We start from the raw sequence: 22,860 nt of genomic DNA on the forward strand, positions 1-22,860 counted from the left end.
ATGGGAAGCTTATTTATTCAGCTTTCGGGTGAAGTATGGATCTCAATGAACGTTTTGTCCTCATACCACTATGGTTTGCTCGTTTATTACATGTTTATTTAAGTGTTTACCTGTGTGTAGACTCGTCGTGAGAAGTTTCTTCAAACCTCAAAGCCAAATCCTCGAGTTCTATGGCAAGCCGTTTTGACTTTTATTCATTCGCAGGATATGTATTCTTGATATCAACAAAGTTAATTCTTGATATCAGGAATTAGATTTCCACTAGTAACAATGGCAATTTTTGATATCAGAAATGACATTTCCACTAGTAAAAATGTTCATTCTTGATATCAACAATTTATTTTTCACTAGTTAAAATGCCAATTTTTGATATCAACAATTTAATTTCCACTAGTAACAACGTTAATTCTTGATATCAGTAATTGTATTTTCACTAGTGAAATGTTACCATAGGCGGCCATTCAAATTCAATTGTTGATATCAAGAATTGATTTCTTACTAGTTGAAATTCAAATTTCAGATATCAGAAATACAATTCTTACTAGTAAAAATTTGAATTTCTGATATCAATAATTACATTGCTACTAGTGCAAGTATTTATTCTTGATATCAGCAATTGAATTGTCACTAGTTGAAATGTCTATTCCTGATATCAACAATTGAATTGTCACTAGTAAAAATGTTAATTTTTGATATCTGAAAATGTATTTGTGATATCAATATAATTTCAGATATCTATAATGGCTTTCTTACTAGTAACAATCACATTCATGATATCAGAAATTAAAATGGTTACTAGTGACAATCGAATTATTGATATCAAAAATAAACATTGTTACTAGTAGAAATTCAATTGCTGATATCAAGAATAAATACTTGCACTAGTAGCAATGTAATTATTGATATCAGAAATTCAAATTTTTACTAGTAAGAATTGTATTTCTGATATCTGAAATTTGAATTTCAACTAGTAAGAAATCAATTCTTGATATCAACAATTGAATTTGAATGGCCGCCTATGGTGACATTTCACTAGTGAAAATACAATTACTGATATCAAGAATTAACATTGTTACTAGTGGAAATTAAATTGTTGATATCAAAAATTAGCATTTTAACTAGTGAAAAATAAATTGTTGATATCAAGAATTAACGTTGTTACTAGTGGAAATGTAATTTCTGATATCAAAAATTGCCATTGTTACTAGTGGAAATCTAATTCCTGATATCAAGAATTAACATTCTAACTAGTGAAAATTGAATTGTTGATATCAAGAATACATATCCTGCGAATGAATAAAAGTCAAAACGGCTTGCCATAAGTTCTGGATCGATTTGACCTCTGAGGGGAGAGCGCGCGGGCGTCGACGCGCGTCATGAAACGTCCCACGCGGTGACGCAGAAGACTGGCGAGATTGTGAGGAGAGGAGGAATGAGTAAACAAAAGGAGGAATGAGTAAACAAAAGGAGACACGGATTACCTCACATCTCACATGTCTGACTGGATGATTCGCTCCATTGTGGCGGGAACAATAACGGCCGCGCGTGGCGGGTTTAAAACCCCCCGAGGCACGCGGACGGACCGCAATTTTCGCGGGAGACTGTAACCGTCAGAGAGGTACAGTTTTAAGTTATTAACTGATTTGAAACACATTTATATGTGCTTTATTCGATGTTTTATAATCCGTGTCTTTTTTTTATAAGTCTGAATGCGTTTGCTCGTCTTGAAATGATTATTGTTGTCTTTAAATCGTCGAATTGATGCTAACAAAAGCTTGGTTTGTTCTGTTTTGCAATGCATTTTATGGCACATTTGGTGAGATTGGTCCTGAATGGCTCTGTTATTTGTCCTCTGAATGAGTGGTGTGTGTGTGTGTGTGTGTGTGTGTTGGCAGGCTCGAGTTTGTAATGTGCTGATCCAGTTTGTGCTGCGCACACTATTCGCTTTGATAAAGAGATTAATCCCGATTGATCGGCTCGATTGGAGCCAAATGCTGATGCCGGCGATCCGCTATTGTTCGCTATTATTAACCTCAACTGTGTATAACTTTCTGTTTAGAAAAGGTTTAACACACTAAATTATGCGGGGTTAAAAATGGACTAACCCAGAAATTAGGTTGTTTGAACCCAGTGAATCAATGGACCCATTAAAACAACCCAATTTAATTTTTTCAATTGCTGGTTGTTTTAACCCAATGTTGAGTTGTTTTAACCCTGCGGTTGGGTTAAATATTTGCTTAAGACAACCCAATCGCTGGGTTAAAACAACCCAATTGCTGGGTTAGTCCATATTTGACCCAATATTGTTTTTTTTAGTTTTTACCCAGATTTTTTAGAGTGTAATATAGCGACCTTTTGTATTACTTCAAGATAGTTTATTCGGATCTCTCCAAAAGTGGTAACATTAATTAAAAGCAGGCTATTTATTAGATGCAAAATTAAAAGGTTGATTTTCTATAGGCTGCGTTATTGAAAATACTTGTTTACATCTTGTTATATTTTAAATGAGGCAAATCTTCTAAATATTTGATTCTATATTAAGTTTTAAGTTATGTTGCTCATTAAAAAAAAAGAAGTTAATAACTCTTATGATTGATTTTTATGCTATTCTTAATCCAATGGTATACAATTTGTATTTTAAACTAATTTACTAAGTAAACTAAATTACAAATTATGTGTTTATAAAATATGAATGCAAAATATCCTGATTTATTATTTTACATTTTGATTAGTTTATTATTAGTATATTAATTGTTTCTTATATTATTATTGTTGTTGTTTATATTGTATATTTTTTTCTATAGGCTGCGTTATTGAAAAAACTTGTTAACATCGTGTTATTTTTTAAATGAGGCAAATCTTCTAAATATTATATTCTATATTAAGTTTTAGTTTAATTTCTACGTTATTCATTACAAAAAAAGTTAATTGCTCTTATGATTGATTTATGCTATTCTTAATCCAAGCATATATTATTTGTATTATAAACTAATTTAGTAATTAAACTAAATTACAAATTGCTATGTGTTTATAAAATATGAATGCAAATTATCCTGATTTATTATTGTACATTTTGATTCATTTATTATTAGTATATTAATTAATTATTTTTCTTATATTATTATTGTTGTTTATATTGTATATTATTAAAATACAATTATAGATGTAATTTTCTTCTCATTATATTAATAATAATTATAATTATATTCATTTACCTTTTCTATTATTATTAATTTACAATTGTATTTGTATTCATTGTACGTTCATTTTCATTTTATTTTACATTATTACTTAGGATATTAAGTAAAGTAACATTAATTTATCCTCTTATCATTTATTGTTGTTATCATCATTTTAATTTATATTGTAATATTGTTTAAATTGTATATTTATTATTACAATTATAAATGTAATTTTCCTATTATTTATTATCGTTATGTTAATTTACATTTTTTATAATTATTATTATCAACAATAATTTAAATTTGTATTATTATAGATTCATTTGCATTTATTATATATTATTCTTATTTATGTTGTATTTTATCCTGTAATTTCTAATTTTGTAAATGTCAATTTATTACTTTTATTTAATATATTGTTGTATATTATTAAAATGATAAATGTTTTCCTATATTTTATTATTATTAAAATTAGAATTAATTTAACTATATACATTTTATATATCTTTACAAATCTTATAGTAACAATGGTATTTTGCCTAAATTGTTTACATAATGTATATGTTATCAGGAGAATAATTATTTTTCTAGCAAAGAAATTAGAAAGAAAAATGTTAATTTGCAATGCCGAGTGGTTGGCAGGCAGTTGCTATGTAGTTACTAAGGTTTTCTGATTGGTTGTTGGTACCATATGGTTGCTAGGGTGTTTGATTTGAATGATCATTCATGTCTGTCATTGGCCACCATGGCTTCTCTATGTTATGAAAGGGAGGGGTGAGCATTTGAGGATGCAATTCACAACCTCACCACTAGATGCCGCTAAACTTCACACACTGCACTAGAGCTGCAACTAACGATTATTTTTTCTGTCGACTAATCTAACTATTATTTTTTTCGATTAGTCGACTAATCTAATGATTATTTTTATTAAAATAAATAATTAATCTAATGTTCTTTTTTGTAATTAGCTCATGAATCCTTTGGATAACTTTACAAAAAAAATATATAAGTACTACTTCTAATATAATATTTCAACCTTTATTCATTTTCAATCAATGTGGTTGAAGTTTTTACAGTATAAAATAATAAAGAGGCAAATAAAATTATTTTACTATGGTATTTACAGCATTTACAGTTGTCTGAAACGTCATGAAATGTTCTTTAGCGTCACAAACCATAACATGTAGTCAGGGTTCTGCTATGGTTTAGCATGGTTTCCAGAGATCTGGAGCTGATTCGGGGTAGCTCGGTGGTTTGTGACTGTTGTCTCACGGCGTCTTTTAAGGGGCCGTTCACATATCACGTCTTTTGCGCGCTCAAGTTACTTATTTCCAATGTAGGCGCGCGATAAGCGCTCTCATAATGAAAGCGACGCGCTCGTTTTTTCCAGGCGCGTCCGCACCGCATCGAGCTCATCTCAACTTTTCAGAATGCCGCAAGCACAAGAATATCCGGCCTGAACCAGGAAGTTAGTCACCAGATCACACGGAAACCATTTAAACCGTAACACCGGAGAGCGCCGAATGTTTTCCTCTGAGGTGCTCGCGCGTCGCAGTTGTGCTGCCGTAGTACACCATATCGGTTTTGCGAAGGGAACAAAGGGCCATTTTATTTGTCCTCTGTTTAAAGTATTCCCATACTTTTGATAACAGTGGTCTCAGTTTTTGTGATTGAATGCAACTTTCTCCATTCCCTTTATGCCATTACGCAAGATGTAAACAAACAGAGTGACGCGTCGACGCATTTCACGCACGTCGACGTATTTTTGTAGTCGAAGTAATCGATGACATCGACGCGTCGTTGCACCACTACACTGCACCTTTAAAGGGATAGTTCACCCAAAAATGTTCATTAATTTCTCACCCTAATGTGGTGGGACAGCCGTCAGACTTTCGCTCATCTTCACACACAGATGAAGATATTAGTGTTGAAATCTGATGGCTCAGAAAGGCCTTCATTGACACCAATGTCATTTCCTCTCTCAAGACCCATAAAGGCACTAAAGACGTCGTTACAAAGCCCATCTCACTACAGCGGCTCTACAATCATTTATGAAGCGGCGAGAAGAGTTTTAGTGCACAAAAAACCCTAAATAACGACTTATATAGTGATGGGCCGATTTCAAAACAAAGATTCAAACCTGTTATGAATCAGTGAATCGATTCATGATTCGGATAGCCAGAGTCACGTGATTCCAACAGTTTGACTCGCGATCCGAATCATGAATCAATACGCTGATTCATAACAGGTTTGAATCTTTGTTTTGAAATCGGCCATCACTATATAAGTCGTTATTTAGGGTTTTTTTGTGCACTAAAACTCTTCTCGCCGCTTCATAAATGATTGTAGAGCCGCTGTAGTGAGATGGGCTTTGTAACGACGTCTTTAGTGCCTTTATGGGTCTTGAGAGAGGAAATGACATTGGTGTCAATGAAGGCCTTTCTGAGCCATCGGATTTCAACACTAATATCTTCATCTGTGTGTGAAGATGAGCGGAGGTCTGACGGCTGGCCAACCACATTAGTGAGAGGAATTAATGACACAATTTACATTTTTGGCTGAACTAACCCTTTAAGCCTCAGCGTCAGAGGTTTGATGACGACTCTCGTGAGGACCAACGGCATTTAAAGGGATACTTCACCTCTTTTTCATGTTGAACTGTTATTCCCTTAACTAAGCCGAGTTGACACACACCTCTCTCATCTCAGTGCGTGCTCTTGATCTCTCTGACGCACGGTGACGATCTGATAGCATTTAGCTTAGCCCACTAAGTAGGGCTGAACGATATGGACAAAATTTCATATCTCGACAATATGACTGTGTTCGGTGAAAACCAAGCATTTCTCAGAAATATAAAAAGATTTAAGCCTACATTTAAAACAAATTGTGTCAGAAAATGTATTGTTTTTAAGCCTTTCGCACGTACGATCACACAGGTGTAATCAGAGACTGGCCCTGCGTATGATCAAGAGCATCACATGATCAACGGCTAAACCCAAATGCTAACTTTAGCCAGAGACAGGTGCGCTCAGAGCTGTCATATCACAACTTTTCAGTGTTTTCAACAACACACACTTTATTTTAGGTTTCAAACATACTGTATAAATTCACAAGTACTAAAAAACAATATAATTAGAGTTTGTAAAATACACACTGATGTCTGAAGAGGTAATAATAATCCTTTCCATTGTAATTCGACACGTTTTATTCATATCAGATACACACTGTGTAAGTAACTTCAGTGTTTACTCTATTCTATTCCCAGTTCACCAGCCGCTTACTTTTAAGTATTTCGGGAGAAGGGGATGATTTCACGTGTTGTAAATCCAACAGATGCGATTCTCTGAACTGCGTCTGCGGCATAAACTAACCCGGCGGCACCCATCGCGCATACAGCTCAACTAACGCCATCGTTATAAAGGGGTTTAAACAACAATATACTTCCACTCGCATGTATTTGACAATCGGAATATCAGATATTTCATGCCATCGCTAACACATTTGTGAATATTCTGAATAAAAAAGGAAAAATGACAAAAGCAGATCATCATTCATTCAGCACTGTTGCTGTCACGTGTCACGTGACCAGCAATGACGTGTCACCATGGAAAACTTTTAGTTAAGGGAATAACACTTTAACATGAAAAAGCGGTGAAGTATCCCTTTAATACTGTAGTGGGTCGTTGTATTCACAGGGTTTCTCGAACACTAACTGTGAAGTGTGTGTGTGTGTGTGTAGGACGCTCTCATTGATGGTGCTCACTCTGGTAGGCGGGGCCTCGCTGTGTGGTGTGGCGGCCCTTGTGCTCCTCATCATCTCCACAGCAACGGACTATTGGATGCAGTATCGCTACTCGGGGAACGCAGCCAATCAGGGCCTCTGGAGGTTCTGCATCAATCGCAAGTGCCACGCCCACACGCTCACCGTGGGTGAGGACAGTCGAACTCATTACATTACATTTATAAAAATTGGTATTAATATAATTTTATATACATATATTCTCATTTTGTCATGTTCATTGAAAATATAAAAAATATTTATGTATAATTAAATGTTTTTAAGAGTATGTAGGTAAATATTGGTAGACTAATATGCTATTTAAAAAAAATCAAAACTATCTAAATCTATTTTCTATGACAAATAAACATGAATAAATAATATAAATATAAACAAAAAAATGCAATATAATGTAATAACTGTCCATCTAAGTAGGTCAATACTTAAGATTTTTTATTATTTTATATATATTTTTACTTATTATAATTATTTAAATACATAGCTGTAATAATTAATAATATAAAATGTGATTATGTTTTTTTTAAATCCATTTTTATCCATCTGGGACAGTTAATATTGAAAGAATGTTACATTATTATTATTTTTTATAAATATTTGTATTTTTTTATGAAAGCAATTTTATTTAATGTTCTATGAAATATAACGTGTTTAAATATCTTGTAATCATCTGAGTAGGTCGGTATTAAAATGTTATATTATTAATTTATTTTATTTACTACATACACATATATACATACATACATATTATATATATATATATATATATATATATATATATATATATATATATATATATATATATATATATATATATATAATTTTTTAATAATCTATTGTGTTACTATTGGAACTTTTTCATGTTTTTTTTTAAAACAAATACATATTTTTTAGTAATGTTTATCCATCTGTGTAGGTCGATATTGTAGAACATGTTATTTTATTTTTGATCTATAATTTTCCCATCTTTATTTTCAAAAACAGTTTAATTTAGTTTCTATGACAGCTCTCAAAAGTACTAAATAGTCCATCATGCGTGAGTAGTTTTTGATACAGTAATTTACAGAGATCTGACCCTGCGTCCCAATTCGCACACTATCCATACTAAATCGCATTGGAAAATAGAATTAGTATGTCCCAAATCGTAGTATGCTGAAGAGAGTATGCCAAAGATACCCGGATGGTTTACTATTTCCGGTCAGAATATGAAGTGCGGATCGACACACACTCTAACGGCTGATATTACCCACAACCCATTGCGAGTTGGACGAGGACTAGAACTACAAACGCAGATAAAAAGTGTTAAAAAAAACTACAAACATGGCGGATGTGCGAGTCCGACGGTTAAGCAGAGAGGTTTAGATAAAGGTTTGAGCGATCAAATATCAGTATTTAACCTGACTCAAATATATTTATTCAGTGTTGTCCACATTATATTTCACCTGCAGCAGCATTGAGCACTTTTGTAATGACATGTTTGCAGTTTAAATATAATGACGCTTTTAAAAGTTAACGGCCAAACACATGAGGAGAGTCTGCATTAAAGACACACGACGGCAGATCAACGAGCGGCTACATTTCTCTCCGATACGGTAATGTGGACGATTTGAACTGTGTGATGATTGACAGCGCAGTTTAAACGGTTATGGGATGCTCCTAACTAAGCAACAGAGTCTGTTTAAGATGACGAAGTAGTCCCGAAGCTTGCGTACTCTTCTGCTACACACTCAAAAGTATGTACTTTTTCTTCACAAAAAGAGTTCATACTGTTAGGACGTAGTATAAGAAGGCGAATTGGGACGCAGCATGAGACGCCTCGAGTATCCCAGAATGCTCTGAATCTGTGTGTAATTTGCCCCACAGCATTCTGGGACGCCACACGTGCCTTCATGCTTTTGTCGGTGCTGGGCTGTTTTGCTGGAGTGGTTCTGGGCGTGACCGCGTCCAAACGAGCGCGGAGCAAACGAGTGCGGACTGGAGGAATCGCTCTGCTTCTATCCGGTGAGGATCACAACATGCACTCATAATCAGGGCTGCACGAATTTTCTGAAAATTATGCGGATTGGTTTTAAAGGGTTAGTTCACCCAAAAATGAAATGTCTGTCATTAACTCCTCCCCCTAATGTCGCTCCACACCCGTAAGACCTCGGTTCATCTTCACACACAGTGTAAGATATTTTATATTTAGTCTGAGAGCGTATGCAAGTGTATGCACACTATACTGTCCATGTCCAGAAAGGGAATAAAAACATCATCACAGTAGTCCATATGAGACATCAGTGGGTTAATTAGAGCCTCTTGAAGCATCCAAAATACATTTGGGTCCAAAAATAACAAAAACTACGACTTTATTCAGCATTGTCTTCTCTTCCGGGTTTGTGTTCAATCCTCAAATAAAGATTCAAACGGTTCTGAATCAGCGAATCGATTCATGATTCGGATCACCAATGTCTCGTGATTTCAGCAGTTTGACTCGTGATCCGAATCATGAATCGATTCACTGATTCAGAACCGTTTAAATCTTTATTTGAGGATTGAACACAAACGCGGAAGAGAAGCCAATGCTGAATAAAGTCGTAGTTTTTTTTATTTTTGGACCCAAATGTATTTCTGATGCTTCAAGAGACTCTAATTAACCCACTGATGTCTCATATGGACTACTGTGATGATGTTTTTATTCCCTTTCTGGACATGGACAGTATAGTGTGCATACACTCGCATACGCTCTCGGACTAAATATAAAATATCTTAAACTGTGTGTGAAGATGAACGGAGGTCTTACGGGTGTGGAACGACATTAGGGGGAGGAGTTATTGACATATTTCATTTTTGGGTGAACTAACCCTTTAATTCAGTGTGAGAAGCGCGCCAAAAATAGACTCGGCGCTGAAATGATCGTGACACTGCCAACTCTGCATGCCATGTGAATAATCGAATCTGTTAACATGGGCGCAGAAAAATGTGACCAGTTCATTCGCTGCGTGATTGGTGTTTGTGTTTCCTGTAGGATTTTTGGCGGTCTTGGCTCTGGCGATCTACACCGGGATGACTGTCAACTTTTTCGGCAAGCGCTACATCGACTGGCGGTTCTCATGGTCCTATATTCTGGGATGGATCGGCACAATACTGGCTCTGGCAGCAGGTAAAACGTCTCAGAGTAAAGCAAACGAATCATTGAATCAGAGTCGTTTGAATCGACTCAATGAATCGACTCTGTTGATTCACTGAATAGACTTATTTGAGTCGATTCATTGAGTCAAATTTATTTAACAACTATTTGAAATCTTTAGTAATTGATTCACTGAATCAGATAGAGATGAACTGACCAAACATTTTAAATCCAATTCATAATAAAATTGAATAAACATCTCATATTTGTGATTTGAATGGCTACAATCTATTACAAATAATTTATTAGTTAATAAAACTTGTTTAGGCCTTTAGAGTGATGAAGCAATTGAATCAGTGAATAGACTCATTTGGTCCACTGAATTCATGATTCAGTTAGTCAATTCAGTGAATCATGAATCATTGAATCACAGTTATGAAAATACTCATTTGTTCCACTTAATTCGATTGAGTCAGTTAGTCGATTCAGTTATTCAGTTAATCAAATTAATCTACTCTGGGAATCAAATTAGTCTACTGCAAATCAAATGAGTCGATTCACTGAGTCAAATATATTTAACTATTTTAATTCTTTAGGAATCAATTCACTGAATCGGTCAATTTAATGAGTTGAACTGAACACGGTTTTGCTACTGAAGTTTTACATTTTAAATGCAATCTGTAATAAATCATCTCTGTATCTGCTATTTTAACGACCTGAATCCATAAAAGAAATGTCATTAGTTAAAAGGCCTGTTTATGACACTTTTCAGAGGTGATTATGCAAATGATTAATTAAATCAGGGTTGTCAATCAAGGGAATTGACTCATTTGATCTGCTGAATTCGATTGATTCAGTTAGTAGATTCAGTAAATCAAATTAATCAAATCTAGGAGTTAAGTTAGTCTATTTCGCAAATCAAGTTGAGTTGAATTTATTAAACAACTATATGAATCTTCTAGGAATCAATTTTGAACACTGCTTTTGCAACTGAAGTTTACATTTTAAATACAATTTGTAATTTAATTGAATAAAACATTTTGTTTTTGCTATTTGAATGGCCAAAATGCATAAAAAGTCATTAAAAGGTGCGTTAACGACACTTCAGCTAGACTGATGATGCAAATTATTTATTAAATCAGCATTATGAATCAGTGAAGAGACTCGTTTGATTCAGTGAATCGGTTCGTTTGAACTAACATGTCGGTTCAATGAGTCGATTCAGTGAATCAAATGGAAAAAAAATTGCTACTGAAGATTAAAATTCTATAAGTTGTGACAGCATTATCCTCTGTATTTCAGGAGTTGTGCAGCTCTGTGCCTATCAGAGAAGCGCATGTGAAGTGACGGCCGCAAGCGTCTCTGACAGCTGATCAGAACAAAACATGGAGCGATTCAATCCTGGAGGAAATAAATAGCGTTTGGACTCTTTCCTGGTGCATGTTTTATTTTGCCCACTGAACTGCTTCACTCATTCACAGGTTAAAACATTAGCTTGTGTGTCCAACAGATGGCGTACAAAAGCGCTCACAGTATAAGTTTGTCTTCTTGCTGTTCATATGCAAAAGAAATGCAGGGATTTACAACATTTACCTTAAATAATCTTCATTTTTATATTTGATATTTAACTGTTATTTATATTAACTAGTAATGTTTAATATAAACATTATTATAAAAAGTCTAGTGTTGATATTCCTTAATTTAACAAATGTTTGCAAATCAAAGTTGACTGACATGTTTAATGTTTATAAAATAGTAAGTATTAATATGATTAAAATTAAACCAGCGTTAATTTTTTACTTAAACATGATCCATTTGGAGAAAAAAATAAATGTTTGATGAAACCAACTATACACTTGTAATATATAAATATCGAAAATATTAATAAGATATATATACATAATCATTTTAAATATTTGACTTAAACTACCTTTCAGAACCAGCATTAACTTCTGGAGCAGTTTGAGCTCCAGTAGCTCGTCTGTTTGATCGGACCCCACGGGCCAGCCTTCGCTCCCCACGTGCATCAATGAGCCTTGGCCGCCCATGACCCTGTGGCCGGTTCTCCACTGTTCCTTCCTTGGAGCACTTTTGATAGATACTGACCACTGCAGACCGGGAACAGCCCACAAGAGCTGCAGTTTTGGAGATGCTCTGACCCAGTCGTCTAGCCGTCACAATCTGGCCAAACTCGCTCAAATCCTTACGCTTGCCCATTTCTCCTGCTTCACACACATCAACTCTGAGGACAAAATGTTCACTTGCTGCCTAATATATCCCACCCACTAACAGGAGCCGTGATGAAGAGATCATCAGTGCTGTTCACTTGCTGCCTAATATATCCCACCCACTAACAGGAGCCGTGATGAAGAGATCATCAGTGTTATTCACTTCACCTGTCAATGGTCACAATGTAATGCTTGACCGGTGTATATTACACAGTTAATAAATCAAATTAGTCAAGTTTAACACACTCAAAAAGGTAACAATTTACAAAAAAATGTATATACTGTCTTAATGTTGTTTCCACGTTATTTTGAAGATTCAATGTGAAAATATTACAATATAAAAAATATTTTTAAAAACTTTAATGTTAAATCTCGATTAATGAGTTGATTCACTGAGTCAAATGTATTAAACAACTATATCAATCTTTTAGAAAACTGAATCAGAGTTAAATCAGAGTTGAACTGAACAGTTCTTTCCGCTGAAGTTTACATTCTAAGTGCAATTTGTAATCAAATTGACTAAAACCTCTCATATTTTTGTGATTTGAATGGCCAAACAGTCTTAGTGATGATGGAAATTAATTCTGCATCAGAGTTATGAATCAGTGAATAGACTCACTGACTCGGTTCGTTTGAATCAATGAGTCGATTCAATTGACTAAGTGAGTCGATTCAGTGAATCAAATTAATCGTATTATTGACTAAAACATTCATATCTTTGTTATTTGAACGGCCAAAAAGCATTAAAAAAAATTGTTAGTTGAAAACAGTCTTAGTGATGATGAGTTAAGCTTGGAACATACTCTGCAAGAACAAAGAAATTAGTTTGTTTTCTCGAAGTGGCAAGAACAAAGTTCGTTCTGACAGTACATTCCATACTTCACGAGAAAAGCTGGTGCCGATCATCTGCTTTTCTCCGCATTAACCATGCCCACTTTAAGTGTATTAGTACAATAACACGGAATATGTTGCAGCCTTTATGAATCAGTGAATAGACTAATTTGATCCACTGAATCGGTTCGTTTGAATCAATGAGTCGATTCAATTGACACAGTGAATCAAATGAATCGTATTTTTGCTACTGAGATTACATTTTAAATGCTGTAGAAGCCAGATGTAACGACGGTTCAACCACTAGATGGCGGTTTGCACCAGGTGTGTAGGTGGAGTCATGTCAAGTCATTGTGAAACCTTGTTATAGTCACATTCATTTTCTTCACTTTTAGTTTGTTTGGTGCGGCACAATATCCAAGATGTTTTGGTGGCAAAGTAATAACTGAAGCAGTCCAAAGCGCAGTTCATACTGGAGATGCACATCGCGAAGTGAACAAAATTGTGCGCGAAAAACTGCACGTCACAACTGTACCGATAAGCCTGCGCGACGTACTTCAAGAAAAACCCGAAGTGGACGGGGAAAAAACACACAACGAACACAATCAGGTTAGCCGTGATGATGGACAAGCACTGGATCTTCTCGTTCCGGGATCCGATTTCCAGGCGTTTCCTCAGTGTGTAGATGACTCTAACGGAGCAAAACATTATGATGAGGAACGGCACGAGGAACCCGATGATGTCCAGAACGAGAATAAACGCCAACGGAAGTTCCTCCTCTTTATTCTTCTGAAAGCACTTGATCGTGCTGTTGTGCTTCGGATCGTCCACGCGATGGAAAGCCACGCTAAACGAGCACGTGACCAACCAAATAAGCGCGCAAACCACCAGGGCGTTTCGACAGCTGAGAATATTCCTGGCCTTCATGGGGTACTTAATGGCCACGTAGCGCACCACACTTACGGCGGTGACGGTGAAGATGCTCACGTACATGTTGACGTAATAAACGGACACCAGAATGTAACACAACTCTTTGTTGGTTTGGTCCCAGAGTTTGGAAAGCTTTTCATAATAGGACGCGATGCGGATGGGAAGAAGCACCAGCACGACGAAGTCTGCGATGGCCATATTGGTGATGTAGACGTTCATGTAGGTCCAGTCGGCTCTGGGACGCCGGAAGAACATCACCAGAACGTAAATGTTCCCCAAAACCCCGAAGATGAAGGTGGGGATCATTGAGGCCATCTGAAGGTTCTGGATGCCGGCGGTGATATTCAGGGAGCAGTTGGACATCTTCCACCTGAACACACACTTGATAATTACACTTCACATTGTCATCTGCATTTGTGATATTTACCTCTATAAAGGGCATTTTCCCCTCTAATCTTATCAAATGTATGCTTCTTTTATTTTAAATTCTTCAATTTAATCAATAAATTCAGTTAATAATAAGACACTATAGGGCTGTTATCAATCAAATGAAATCTGTACCCTGAAAGTAATTTTTGAAAGAATGTTTAAACATTAAACTAAACTGCCAGTAGGTGGCAGCAAGTGACCGTCTTAAAGAGGGAGTCATTAAGTTGATTCGTTCAAACGGACGATTCATTTATGAATGAGTCATTGAATCTTTCACTCCACCGATTCGTTCAAAATGCTCAATTTTTAAACGAATCATTCAGTTATGAAACCGTTCTGATGCATTTTCGCTGCTGAAACAGAACACGTCAATATTGTGTCTAAAATGTAAGTGACTAATATAAATATATTTATATATAATACATTTATTTGCACTTTGAGATTCTTCTGAATGAAAAGTGCATTATAAATAAAATCTATTATTATTATATATTTATTGAACTGTTGTATGAAATCAGTCACATTTTCATTCGTGATGGTGTTCAGGAAAACAACACTCTTGGTCGTGTCATGTCGCTTTAGGGCTGTGCGATATTGAAGAAAAATGCGATACGCGATATCTTGTTAAATAATGCGATATGCGATACGATATTGCAATTATTGTGTAAAATCTATTTAAATTATATTTAAAAAAAAGATTTAAAAACTGAGAATCAAACCATTGTGATTCACATTCTTTCTGGGATAAGAAAGCATCGCTACAACTTCTGGAAGTGACCAGCGGTGTTGCAGAAAAAATGTGTGTCCCAAATTGTTTGTTTCGGTTAGGGCTGCACAATTAATCGAAATCGAACTGCAATCGCGATTTGTCTCGTGTGCGATTATGAAAGCTCAAAGGCTGCGATTTAAATGAAATGAATAAATGCCCTGTGTGTTAGCGAAGAGCGGCTCTGTGATCAACGCTGCTCCGTCTGAAAGACTGCGAGGTTTGAGTCACTTATAACGTGCGTTAAAAAAGCAACAAGAGTTAAACATCTTCACAAACTAGTGAAGCGCTCATAAACCTGTTCAACAAAAGACAACGTTTAATAACATGTTTACCTCACTTCATATCGTCAGTCGAGTGTGTGTGAGCTGATGTGGCTTCTCATCAGAGTGAGGCAGACGAGGCGTTATGTTATAGCAGTCTATGCCAATCAGCACTGCATTATAATACACTTTATTATTATGAAAATACCCTTGACGGCTTGAAGAACTCAAATACTCCATATTTTGCTGCAGTCGTGTTTATTGTCGTCATGTTTAATCAAAGCGTCTCTATCTTCTGTTTACAGCGTCAGCTTCACATCGGGGTTTCCTGAAAACTAACGTCAATTACTTCTCTGAGGCAAATGTGGCGTTTTCCGCTCGAGGGCGCCCTCTGGCTTTCAGTATGAATTAAAAACGTTTGAGTAATCCATAATAAGAAAATAATACTTAATACATTTTAAAACTTAATAAACATGTTTTTCTTCCAATGTACAGGAGTTTTTTCCCCCACAGTGGATTCACAAGAGGTTCATATTTCATATTAAAGACAGACTTTAAGAAATTGATATCACAGATAAACAAAACATACACCGGTATATATCTGTTTTTTTTTTTTTTTTTTACAATAACTCCTTAGGCTTAGACCTTTCTAATGTTTTTAGTCATAGGCTGTCTGCATACTAATCGGTAACCCAGCAGTTTTCTGTAAAATATTATAAAAATAATAATAATAATTAGTATTAGTATTATATTGTTATATTTGTTCTGACATACTCTTTTTTATTTGTAATTATGAAAATGTTATTGTAATGGTAATATTTCTTATTTTTAAAAATATTTTTAGCAGTAATAATAATCATTATTAGTCACATTAATAAATAAACACAAAATGTTATATACACACACTTTTCATTTGTAAAATAATAATAAAAATAATCGCATTTTAAATCGCAATCGCAATTTTACCAAGAATAATCGCAATTATATATTTTCCCCAAATCGTGCAGCCCTAGTTTCGGTGTGTGTGTGTGTGTGTGTCAAACAGCGCAAGACTCCAAATTATCGTTTTTCGCAAATTATTGCGTATAATAACTCTTTTTTAACGTCAAGCAATTCACATAAGTAACAGTAACGTGCGCTCAGTCTATTCTCTGCCCAATATGTGACCTAAAACCAGAGGTGGGTAGAGTAGCCAAAATCTTTACTCAAGTAAAAGTACAAGTACTTACGGAAATATTTACTCAAGTAAAAGTTAAAGTAACAATCGTAATAGTTACTTGAGTAAGAGTAAAAAAGTATTAGATGAAAAAACTACTCAAGTACTTAGTTACTAGTTACTTTCGATCTGATTGATAAGATCCAAAACCCCTGAATTTCAGACTACTTAGAGAGCTTTCACACACCTCCATATATATATATGTGTGTGTGTGTGTGTGTGTGTGTGTGTGTGTGTGTGTGTGTGTGTGTGTGTGTGTGTGTGTGTGTGTGTGTGTTTAATGGTTAAACAGTGTAAATTAATGGTGTGCTGGGCTAATCACAGCTCTTTTTAAAATATACTTTTATAAGTATATGCATTCTTAAAAATACAGTCCCATTTTTTAAATGTATGTATATACTGCAGACTGTTGTCTGTCCGGATATGTGTATAAATGCAAGATGTCACATTAGGCTATTCAATTTGTTTAGTTTTTAGCCTGATCTCATCAGTACGTTTTTGCAAACCACAAAATATGTACCAATACGTACATATTGCGACAGTTTCAAAGTGAAATGTCCACTGGGTGGCGCTAAAAGCTTATTTTTTTCCAGAACAGATTTGCGTGAATCTGATGTTTTGTTACGTTGTGTTTTTTACACCCACACTAAACCTACCCGAAAGTGTTAACAAAAGCAAATGTGACAAAAATAAAATTGTGTCCATGTATTTTTAGCTTGTGTTTAGAACTCGTCTTTGAGCTCTTATCATGACTCGTTCTTCACGGGGTTCGTTCTCAAACTTTTCGCATTGCAATACAAATCTGAATCAGCTGAGCTATCGAGCAAATCTTGTTAATTCGAAAAGCAGAACATGGACCTGTGACGCAAAATTCAAAATGTTTTAGTTTACAAACCATAGACTAAAAAAATGCAGTTTTTCTGCCTATAGTGTTCATTTCTGTTGGAATTCCTGCAGTGTGTATTGGTACGTATTTTGTGGTTTGCAAAAATGTCACAGGTAGGCAACATTTTGCCAATGAGGTTGCTCGTTTTATGAGAAAAAAAGATATGTAAATGTGCAGATGTGAACGTTTGTTTGTGGACGTGTGTTCGGAGGATTCAAACGATTTGTCAATGTTTGCACAAGGGCGCACATGAGGAAAACACTCGGACAGTGTGTGAAATAGTATTACAATAAAGGAAAAGTGCCCATAGTTACCAAATTACCATTAATAGTGTTCAAATATAGGCATCACACTTACCGCTGTTTTCTCAGGTTGGAGCTGGAATTATCGTATGCTGAGATGTCAGTTCATTTTGGTGCACACAGCATGCATTAAATTATGAAATTGTTCTTTTTGACATCTTGGACTGAAATCAGGCTGAACTTGAGGCCACGTACGGGTGATCTGCCGTAGCTCACACACATCTCCCTCTGCTTCGGCCATCATCTTCTGACTAAACGCGCGCTAATTGTATGCGTGTGATGCGTATCCACCTCTCGCGAAGCAGCCTCTCCAACGTTTCGCGAGACTTGCGAACAAGTCATAAGTTATTTTAAAATATATAATTAATTATCACCATTGACAGTAGCGGAGGAACGCCACCGAATGTAACGAAGTAAAAGTACAGTTTTTTCACTAGAAATGTACTTGAGTAAAAGTAAAAGTACCCATTTTTAAATATACTCTAAAAGTACAAGTTACCCAAAAAATGTACTCAAGTAAATGTAACGAAGTAAATGTAATTCGTTACTACCCACCTCTGCCTAAAACGTACACTTTTCACAATGTTGAAGTAGCCTATTAAAATCATTCAGATATTGTGAGCCATTGCGATGTACATATCGCGATATGCATATTTGCGATATTTCGATATATTGCACAGTCGCTTAAAAGTATAAAAACTCCACATTTTGAATTTTTACCACAGTGTGTTAACTGGGTTTCGATTTCTCCTCGAGAGGGTGTGCGAACCTCAACAGAGTCAGGATTATATATTATTATACACTATCAATCGCCACTTACACTAAATGCAATAAAATCAGAGTAATTCTCGCGGTTTGGTGATTTCCGTGTTATTCTCGCTTGATTTTAATATTTATAAGCAATATCACAATAAAAATCGCTGTTTCCTGAAACATCAGCACATTTGCAAATTTGATACTGATTTTATACAGCAATTCAATAAACAATACGTTTATTCGGTGACTAGACACAATATTGTCTATTTTTTCTTCTATTTCACGGGCGGCCAAGGCTCATTGATGCACGTGGGGAGCGAAGGCTGGCCCGTGGGGTCCGATCAAACAGACGAGCTACTGGAGCTCAAACTGCTCCAGAAGTTAATGCTGGTTCTGATAGAAAGCTGTCAGAATACACAGAGCAGCTCAGTTTGAGGCGTATGGGGCGGCACAGCCTTTATGGAAAGGTATTCCCTGGCGGCTGGGGCTCTTTCAGCAGATAATGCGCCTTGACACAAAGCTAAAATGGTTCAGTAAGGGTTTGAGGAGCACAACAATGAGTTTCGTACTGAATGAATGTTATATGAACAAGTCATTGTATTGAATGACTCGACTTAAAGTAGCACTAGGTAACTTTTCAACCTTCAAAATATATTTTTTAAGACTCTTGTGATGATAAATCGACTTACAATAGGTTGAATGACACGTCTGCCATAACCTGATGGGGTCTGTATCGTTTTTAATCGTACTTTTAAACTTCGGGTTTCGGGTAGTAACCCGAGAACAAAAAGAACTACAAAATTCGACTGCTTTACGGCATATACGTCACTTCCACCAACACACACACTTCCTTACATTCGGACGTGCGAGCCCAACTTTGTTCGTCGGATAATATAGTCATGTCCGAAGCAGCACAGACAAATAAGAAAGAAAAGGTTTTGTTGGAGGAAAGCAATAAGAGGAAACGAAAAAGTGCTGTGATTAAAGGCAGGACGAGGATCAACATGTGACCAGCGTTTGCTCGTCGGCGTGAGCTGAAGGAGGCGTGGCCGACCGATGCTGTCCTGCTTGTTACGGTGAGCTACCACTCAAACATTGAACTGAAGTATCATATAGATTCTGTAAAACGCTAACCAATAGACTACTATAATGACGCTGGCTTGTAAACGTGAGCGTTTGAAAAAAATAAAACTCATGAAATGATATTCATATGACATGCTGAAACATGCCACTGACTGTACCCGGGATGAAGACATTTCACACGCGCCGCCAGAAGAACAGCTGCATGTGAACTCCTCCTGCAGTGTTCAGGGGAACTGTTAGTGCTGCACCAACCCGCCGGGACGCTTTTATGAAGTTATTTGGCCCGCACCGCACCACTGTATATATTTTTACAACCCGCCGCGCACCCGCGACCATTAAACAGACATACGGGGTCCGCGGGTTAAGAGACGACCCGCGCATCACTAGTTCAGAGCTATCAGGGTTGTCATGTCAACAAAAAACATGTGATGGCGTCCCCTGGTGTAGGATGACAGATCTTACGACAGTAGTTGAGGACATTATTTTTTCCCAACTGTAGGGGGACCCCGAGAGCAAAAGTTGCCAAGTGCTGCTTTAAAATTCTACAACTTAAAAAAAGTAATAATTTGCCACGTGTTACCTTTAAAAAGAGATCAAACATCAGCCTCTAAGCTATTCAAGATTCGCCACAGTTTAAGTTGGAAATGTAATTTTCAGGTCTATGCTAAAAAACAAGTGAATATAATGGATTATAATTTCAGCGTAAATATAATTTAGTACCTGTCCTTTGGGATTACAAATCTAAGATCTGCTGACCCATCCTGATATAACCAGATGAAAAACTACAGGCATTCAGTGTGACGTTCTTACAGGTGTTTACCTTACACAGCTTTAGGCGTGACATCTACAACAAAAGCATCTAAGGACGATAAATCAATCACTCCCAACTGTGAAGATAATAATACCCCAGATGCTCACGAGAACTAAGACTAAGACATTCACACACAGTTTGAGTCTCAATAGGAAGTAAACTATATTGAATCTAACCAGTGAATGCCATCATATTCACCATGAATGCCCAGTAAAGCGTAGTTCCCCTTAGTTTAAAACAGATTCTTACATTTGTAATCCAACATGCCATAAAGTCTCCTACAAATACAAAATATTAAAATGTAAAACATCTATAAAGTACATGTCTTCAAAATAAAAACAAACTGGTCATTTTCGACCGGCACGCAAAGAGCGCCAGAGGGTTAATCGTGGAATATGAATTATAATGACATGCAATGTTTTTTATCACACAAATGTATATGTAAATACACAGAGATGATAGATCACACACTTTGCAAAATGCATTCCTTCTGTGCGATCTGCAAGTGTCGAATTACCGAATTACAAGTTTTAGAACATGGCCACAAAAACAGGTTTGGTTGTACAATGCCGTGACTCTTTCTACATATTCGATCTTAAAGTCTGCCTAGTAACCACACTTGTTAAAATTATGCATATCTCAAAGGTGTTTAAAATGTTAAAGAGCCCAAATTCAATATTCGTAGCTATTCTGAATGTGTTGCACTCATGCAATAAAAAGTTTATGCAGTAAACATTACAATAGGAATGTGTGAAGTGTTAATGACAGAATGTATTGCTTAAAATAAACTTCCCAATTAAAAAAAATAACTTACCTTTTTACATGCTCAACTCGAGGAAAAAGCAGAGATGTGTTCCTCTACCAGCTGAAAAACCCAGTGTCCTTTAAAACAAAAGCAGAAACTCTTACTTATATGTAATATATATATATAATGTAATGTAATACATACATTGAGACGGCGATATAGATCACACACTTCCTCTGGTGGATCATGGATCACTACATACACTGTTTTAGGGCAGAGTAATGATCACATCAAGGCACTTTAAAGAATCGGTTTGTTCGAACGGTTCGTTCAAAAGAACCGATTCGTTTGAGCGCATGTCGTGGGAACGTCTACGGGCATTTTTAGTGTTATTTATTTAAGTTAAATCGGTTAAGTTTGGCTGTTTCTGTTGATTTAGTCGAAACACCCGTTTCAGTTTGCCACTAGCACTGATGAGACCCTGACTGCTGTTATTTTATTGGATAAAAATGATCCCGAAAGCTCCCATTGAACGAGTGACTCACAACAATACCCATACATTGAGTTTCACTTTTATGCTAAACAATGAAAGGGTTAAAATGGATTCAAGGGAATACATCAGTTTAGTTTTAGGTGTGATTGTTGTTATGAAGTAGTCGATTTAAACTATATGAGACCGGTTTATTTTAAAATGTGCACACATTCAGAAGTATCTTGGCTTGTTATTCATATGTGATTTACGTGAATCATGAAGCGTATTTTCAATTCAAACCGGCGGCATTTAATAAAAAGTTAAATAGTTTGAACTATCATGAACAGTGTCTAATACTTACACCATTCATTCCACAAGCTCTCCTTGCGTTGTGGCCATCTGTATGGACGCAGTGTCCGTGAAATCCCCCATAGGTTTCTGAAGCCTAAAGTGCGGCCGTCGCCATCTTGACAGCCCGTCACGACAGGTGATGTCCGCTTAGGACCGCAGAGCGATTCTATTGGCTGAAAAAACTTTTAATAGGTAGGGGAGAGCAGGGGCGAAAGTACCATTTTTCAGAAAAACGTAATTTTAAAAGAAATTGTTTTAGACAGAGATATATATTGGCTCTGGTCAATAACTCACAAGTGTGGTCAGGTGGTATTTTGTACAAATGCAGAACGAAACGGTATAATTTCACTTTGACCATGAGTTGCAGATTGTTACTTTTGACCCCATCAGTTGGGACGAAAGTAACACAGGTGGGTCAAAAGTAACACAACCATATAAGCTAGATTGTTTTGTGTTACTCTTGTTTTTATTAAATATACCTGACTATGACCTTGTTAATATGTAACTGCAAACATATTTTGTAGCTCTTATCTTTGCAAAAAAAAAAAAAAAAAAATTAAATTATTTTTAATATTTAAATTTTAAGTTTAATCAAATGTTTCAAATATAACCTGACAATTCAAACTTGTAGGTTTAGAATATTTTTTTGTGCAATGTCAATCTATTTGATAATTTTTTTCTTCAGCAATATGAACAATATAAAA

General features: G+C 35.8%; 3 protein-coding genes across 4 annotated transcripts in view; 1 reads left to right on the top strand and 2 right to left on the bottom strand.

Moving 5' to 3' along the window:
* Window positions 1-150, bottom strand: part of lonp1 (lon peptidase 1, mitochondrial) — an 89,493-nt gene extending 89,343 nt beyond the window's left edge. Inside the window, exon 1 of the mRNA XM_067415230.1 lies at window positions 111-150. The gene's annotated coding sequence lies outside the window, so the exon portion shown is untranslated. The remainder of the gene's footprint in view (window positions 1-110) is intronic.
* A 1,202-nt stretch (window positions 151-1,352) lies between these two features.
* On the top strand, window positions 1,353-11,518 carry lim2.2 (lens intrinsic membrane protein 2.2). The gene is made up of 5 exons (XM_067415241.1): window positions 1,353-1,618; window positions 6,922-7,112; window positions 8,842-8,979; window positions 9,986-10,120; window positions 11,390-11,518. Exons 2-5 carry the CDS (start codon window positions 6,935-6,937, stop codon window positions 11,458-11,460), a joined length of 522 nt encoding a protein of 173 aa, XP_067271342.1. The 5' UTR covers window positions 1,353-1,618; window positions 6,922-6,934; the 3' UTR covers window positions 11,461-11,518.
* Window positions 11,519-12,024: 506 nt separating this feature from the next.
* gpr35.2 (G protein-coupled receptor 35, tandem duplicate 2) lies at window positions 12,025-22,303 on the bottom strand. Of its 2 annotated transcripts, none has more exons than XM_067415237.1 (3): window positions 22,167-22,303; window positions 21,403-21,470; window positions 12,025-14,446 (listed from the first exon to the last, which is right to left on the bottom strand). In XM_067415237.1, the coding sequence occupies exon 3, from the start codon at window positions 14,437-14,439 to the stop codon at window positions 13,495-13,497; it is 945 nt and encodes a 314-aa protein (XP_067271338.1). In that variant the 5' UTR covers window positions 14,440-14,446; window positions 21,403-21,470; window positions 22,167-22,303; the 3' UTR covers window positions 12,025-13,494. The 2 variants fall into 2 exon arrangements, with proteins under 2 accessions (XP_067271338.1, XP_067271339.1); XM_067415238.1 differs by lacking the exon at window positions 22,167-22,303 and adding an exon at window positions 21,538-21,605.
* Window positions 22,304-22,860: the final 557 nt, after the last annotated feature.

The sequence above is a fragment of the Pseudorasbora parva genome, chromosome 14, assembly GCF_024679245.1.
Source record: "Pseudorasbora parva isolate DD20220531a chromosome 14, ASM2467924v1, whole genome shotgun sequence".
NCBI classification, from domain to species: domain Eukaryota; kingdom Metazoa; phylum Chordata; class Actinopteri; order Cypriniformes; family Gobionidae; genus Pseudorasbora; species Pseudorasbora parva.